Raw genomic sequence first — 6,000 nt, forward strand, 5'->3', positions numbered from 1 at the left:
ATGAACAGTAAGTTTGAGATGTGACCAAAACTCTACAAGTAAGAAATAATGTTACTAGCCCACCCAACCACTTAGGAAATGATCTAAGTTTCAATTCAGGGATTTTTGGACTTTTCACAGAGGTTTACTTTCATTAAACACACACACACACACACACACACACACACACACACACACACCCACACCCCACACAAACCAAAAACCTTTGGATTTCCATTAATTCATAGTAACTTTCTTTTTGAATCATTTGCTCTACCAATGCACCAATATTCTCAGAAGCCCTTGAAACACAGTCATCATGCACTTACATTCAGGTATTTCTAGGTTTATAGAAAAGAAGCAGCCAACTCCAAAGTGAATTCTACTCCTGGAACAATAAGAGACCAAAATAATATTTTGTTTTCTTCACTGACGTGTGTGTGTGTGTGTGTGTGTTGCTTTTATGTGCCATCAAGTTATTTGCGGTTCACAGCAATGCTATATACAAGAGCCCTAAACACTGTTCTATCCTGTGCCAACCTAATTGTCTCTGACACACCTACCCCAGTACCCCAGTCATTGAGTCAATCCATTCCATCGAGGGTCTTCCTCTCTTGTACTGTCCCTCCACCTTCCTAAACTTGATATACCTCTCCAAGGACTAGTCCCTCCTGGTAACATGTCCAAAATATGTCAGATGAAGCTTCAGAATCCTTGCTTCCAAGGAGCAGCCCAGTTTCACCCTGTCCAGGATGAATCTATTTGTTCTCCTAGCAGTCCATGGTATATTTAACACTCTTCTCTAGCACCGAAAATCAAAGGCATCAAGTCTCTCTCTATTTTCCCTAATCATTGTCCAGTTCTCTGATGCATAGCATGCAATTGCAAAGACTAAGGCCTATTCAGTACTCTGGAGAGGTCCCTGACATCTGACTTTCCCAATGCAATTAGTCTCTTAATTTCCTGGCTGTTGGTATCAAGAGTATTGATTGTGGAGCCAAGCAAACTAAAACTGTTAATAATCTCAATCTCTTCACTATCCATAATGATGCTGCCAATTGGCCCAGTAGTGAGAATCTTTGTTTTCTTGATGTTGAGCTTCAATCCATATTGAAGGCTGCAGTCCTTTAACTTCTGCAGCAAGCGCTTCAGGTCCTCCTCAGTTCAGCAAGCAGGGTTGTATCATCTGCATTATGCAGATTATTGATTAATCTTCCTCCAATTTTGATGCCACATTCCTCCTCATACAGCCCAGCATCCCAGATGATCTGTTCTGCATATAGATTGAAAAGGTATGGAGACAGAATACACTCCTGGCAGATACCCTTCCTGATTTTGTACCATGCAGTATCATCTTGTTCTGTTCTGACGACTGTCAGCTTGTTCAAGTATAATTTTTGCATAAGCATAATCAAATGTTCTGGGATTCCCATTTATTATGCACACCCGTGTGTGTGTGTGTGTATGTGTGTGTGTGTGTGTTAGAAGTAGGAGTGATATTCATTTCCTAAACAACATGTCTTTGGCAACTCTATGAACCTTGATAAATGATGATAGTCATAGAAAGGCTTCAGGTCTTTTGTTCATAGTGTTGCTAAGAATTGTGCCCAACTCGATGGCAATCAACAGCAACAACATGGCTATGTGTGTAATTTTTTCTTTTGAAGTGCCGGAGCTGGAAGGACTGGCTGCTATATTGTGATTGACATCATGCTGGACATGGCTGAGAGGGAAGGTGTTGTTGACATCTACAATTGTGTCAAAGCCTTAAGATCTCGCCGGATCAATATGGTCCAGACAGAGGTAAGTTGATTTACCTTTAGTGGATTTTGCTTTTGCCTTACAAAACATATCAAACATGAGAATAGACATTTCTTAGTTCTTTAGGTATACTGGGGGTTTTTTCACTAATATTTTCATATAGGAAGAACAATTCTGGAACGTCTACTGTGATGACAGGAATGTTTTACTAAAATCATATGAGTTTTTCTTTTTTTCCTCTTTTTGATAGGAACAGTACATTTTTATTCATGATGCCATTTTAGAAGCCTGCTTATGTGGAGAAACTGCCATACCTGTCTGTGAATTTAAAGCTGCATATTTTGATATGATTAGAATAGACTCCCAGACCAACTCTTCCCATCTCAAAGACGAATTTCAGGTATTTGCTTTTTTCAAAGACCTCATTTATGATTAGCTTACTACAATTTCTTCAGGATAGGATTCATTCTTTATAGGAAAGTCTTTGCAGTCAAATGGATAGCCCTTAACCCTGTGTTATATATAATACCTGTCTCTTTCATTATGTATATTATGTAATACCTTTAGTATTAATGAGCTCATATCTGTAATATCTTGAAGGACAAAGAAGTTTAGACTCAGAGAAAAGTATCTGGGAAAAGGTAGCACAAAAGTCAGATTTGGAGTGATTAATGTGTCTTTGCAACATTGTTTTTCATGCTATTTTATGGAGTTTGCCCTTTTGTTTTGCTCAATGTGTGATAGCTGAAGTTGGTGCTAAACATGCTTTCATTGCCTTTTTAAAATAATCTCTGAGAGTGTATGTATATGAAGTCAAGAGTGACTCTAAAAACCAAATTCTTCCCAATATGCTGTGTCAAAATGATATAGTTTCCAACGCTAATGAAGAATTATGATTTGGGGCCATTCAGAATAGCTTTTCTTTGGTTACATGACAAACTTTACACATATCCATGTTATTATGCTTTCCTTTTTTAAGAAAGTGTACTTTGAAAAATGTGCATTTTTTTCTGTGTCTCACTGGTCTTTATTAACTTTAACTACAGCCGGTCATAGTGCAAATACAATTGCTCAGCACAAATCCTCTGCTTTCTTCTTGGTATCCTAAATACATGATGGATCTGTGTTGTGTTGTTAACTAGGTCACTGGTTTTTAACCTGGGTTCCGTTCTCTTCTTAGACCCTGAATTCAGTCACCCCTCGACTTCAAGCTGAAGACTGCAGTATAGCATGCCTGCCAAGGAATCATGACAAGAATCGTTTCATGGACATGCTGCCACCTGACAGATGTCTGCCTTTTTTAATTACAATTGATGGAGAGAGCAGTAACTACATCAATGCTGCTCTTATGGACGTAAGAGACTGCCTTCTTTGTTACTGTAAAGTGCCATGAGGTCATTAAAAGCTACATAATGAAAAAACAAAAACAAAATACCCACGAACTTTTTTTTTCTTTTCTTGGAAATTCAAAAATGGCCTAAAAGAATTGGAAATATGAATTAAAAGAAACGTTTTGAATGATTTTGGATTTCCCCTACAGTGATTGTGAGGAGTTAGAATTTTAAACCTTTAATGTAGTAGTGAATGTGATTGTGGATTTTTATAGTCTGTAAATACCTTTCAAATGATTTCTTCTTTTTTAACCTTAGTTATTTTCAGTAAAGAAAATCACATTTGTCTGTTTTCGATACACATAGGAATGAATTTTAAAAATTACTGAATGTTATCTAGAAGGAGGGTTGATTTGAGACCTTTTTCTCTCTGATGTTTAATATACTAATTACTCGTTTCTTACTTCATTAATCAGCCCTTAGCTAATAATATATATATATATATATTCCTAGTTATAACTTACCTATAGTCTCAGTAGTGTAGTCAGGCCATATAAAAGAAGCAAGGGCATAACGGGGAGGATAGAGTCAGACCTGTACTAATTCCACATTAATGAACTTCCCCCATCAACAACATCAACAGTATAAATCTGATGCATAAAAGGTCAAATATGACCGCTACTCTACTGCACCTACTTCAATTAAGGACTGAATCCAAAATTTATTGCAAATGCCCACATAGACTTTACAGAATCACTATTTAGTCACAGTTGTGGAGTTTATTAGGGAAAATGTTTGGGAAGTTAATTAAGGAAATGGTGGAAGGCAAAAGATTTCATGCACTGAAAGTTAGATTCAATAAATAGCGGTCATCATTTCCTCCTGTGTGATTTACTCATTCTGAAAATCTGCTGCAGGGTCAGGTATGAGTCAGTTCCAACTCAACAGCACACAACAAGTGATATAATAAGTAGAGAGTAGCTGAAGACACCATGTTTGAACCCATCAGCTACTGCACGGGATAAGGATGGGCAGTCTCCTCCTGTGTGATTTACTGCCTCTGAAAACCTGCTGCTGGGTCAGCTATCAGTCAGGTCCAACTGGATGGCATACAACAACAGCAACATGAGTGACTTAGAGCCCCTGAATACTATCTGAAGAGTCAGCTATGAGTTGGTTCTGACTGGACAGCACACAACAGCAACAACAATGGTCACAGGATACTAGTGATTTAGGAAAATAATGGCTCTTCCTATCATGAGTATGGAAGTCTGTCTAAGAAAAACTATTTGATTTACAAATTATTCATTTATATCACTAAATAGAACTATACATCTTTATTTATATAAAAATTCCTTCTGAAAAAAATGACAGATTGCCCTGAGAGAAAACAGTTCAGTATTTGGAAATTCCCTGTTTGCAGCAACTTTAAAGCTTAAATACTAAAAAAAACCCAAGAATTGACAGAATATATCACTGCAGAGAGATAGACGCTCACAAACTCTCACATACATGATTTTACTTCATAATGGAGGATTATAACTTCAAGAAGTTTCTTAGTTTTTCCTTCTCCGTTCCCCACTCCTGTGTTTATTTCTCTCAATAAAAAGCAAATTCAGTTCTTGACTTTGGACATGTTGCTAAGGAAAATCAAAGTCTTACTTTCACATTGACTAATTACTAGTACAAGTGCATTCCATGAGTCCTCCTCTCTTCTTCCATAGCTTAAGCAGCAAATCAGTTCCATTTCAGTCAACTCAAAAATCAGTCCATTGCTGTTCCATTAGATCAACTCATAGCTGACTGTCTGAGGAGCAGAAAATGGGACATGGGAGCACAGGGAGGTGTGTGCCTCTCTGAAAGGGCCAGGGAGAGTAAGAATAGCACAGCCCCTCACTGCCCCTGAGTAGAAAGCAGATAAAGAGCCTCATGGTGCTTCTAGAGCCCCACCTGCAGCAAGATGTTAGTTTATTAGTTGTTGAGTCACGGAATAACCGTTGTGGTACTAAGAATGGGGTTTATGAGGGAAGTAAGTTGGAGATTGGGGGAGGCAAAGAATATCTCACGATACAAGTCCAGGTTTAAGTCCAGCAGTTGCGAGGCATGATTCCTCAATTAATCCAGACTCTGACTTCAGTTTAGCAGTCAAATCCAAATCATCCAGCAAAATTTTTCCTAGAGCAGTTATAAGTTAGCTTCTCCTCCAAGTATCTGGCAAGAACAGCAAAAACCTTTGACTGGCCAGCACAAATGCAGGAAGCATCAGGTCTCACCCGGCAAAAGTTTCTCCACAGCAATGCCACAGACTCTCCAACAATCACCATGATCTCACAAATAGAATCTGTCCCCATCTCCCTCCAGGCTTGCCACCACAAGTCTTGCTGCCAGTGTGGAAAGCACTATCTCTTTCATCCTCATCCCACAGTTGTTGGTGATTTGCAAGACCATGCTGACTTGCAAAACCATGTGTCTACAGTTAAGGTAGCTGGAAACTAGAGATTAAATGGCTAAAAAAGGGCAGCTTTTAGGCTAACACTACACTGACCCTCCAGTGGGTTTTCAGATGTTTTAAATTGCATAGAAGAAGACTGCCTGTCTTTCTTACTTGGAGCTGCTGGTAAATTGACCACAATGATGCCATCTTGGACTACTCATCAAAGCTCACTTCAATCTCTACATGAATATGTTACCAGAATATTAAATCTGCTTGCACAACTGACCTTGCATTTTAACTTATGTTTTTCTGTTTATCTTGTACTTCACAGAGCTACAGGCAACCAGCTGCTTTCATTGTCACACAATACCCTCTGCCAAACACTGTGAAAGACTTCTGGAGATTAGTGTATGATTATGGCTGTACTTCCATTGTGATGTTAAATGAAGTTGACTTGTCCCAGGTTAATACTTCTAATTTTGTATTATTTATATA

General features: G+C 38.4%; 1 protein-coding gene across 4 annotated transcripts in view; it reads left to right on the forward strand.

The window, feature by feature from the left end:
* The window catches only part of PTPRK (protein tyrosine phosphatase, receptor type, K), an 801,885-nt gene that overhangs the window by 780,278 nt on the left and 15,607 nt on the right, over positions 1–6,000 (forward strand). For all 4 annotated transcript variants that reach the window (XM_006884996.1, XM_006884997.1, XM_006884995.1 and 1 more), the window contains 4 exons: positions 1,647–1,782; positions 1,991–2,140; positions 2,921–3,094; positions 5,837–5,968. In XM_006884996.1, coding sequence (XP_006885058.1) covers positions 1,647–1,782; positions 1,991–2,140; positions 2,921–3,094; positions 5,837–5,968 — 592 coding nt within the window. The remainder of the gene's footprint in view (positions 1–1,646; positions 1,783–1,990; positions 2,141–2,920; positions 3,095–5,836; positions 5,969–6,000) is intronic.

This window comes from Elephantulus edwardii, unplaced genomic scaffold (assembly GCF_000299155.1).
Source record: "Elephantulus edwardii isolate Elephantulus edwardi_28Jun2011 unplaced genomic scaffold, EleEdw1.0 scaffold00039, whole genome shotgun sequence".
Classification (NCBI taxonomy): Eukaryota; Metazoa; Chordata; class Mammalia; order Macroscelidea; family Macroscelididae; genus Elephantulus; species Elephantulus edwardii.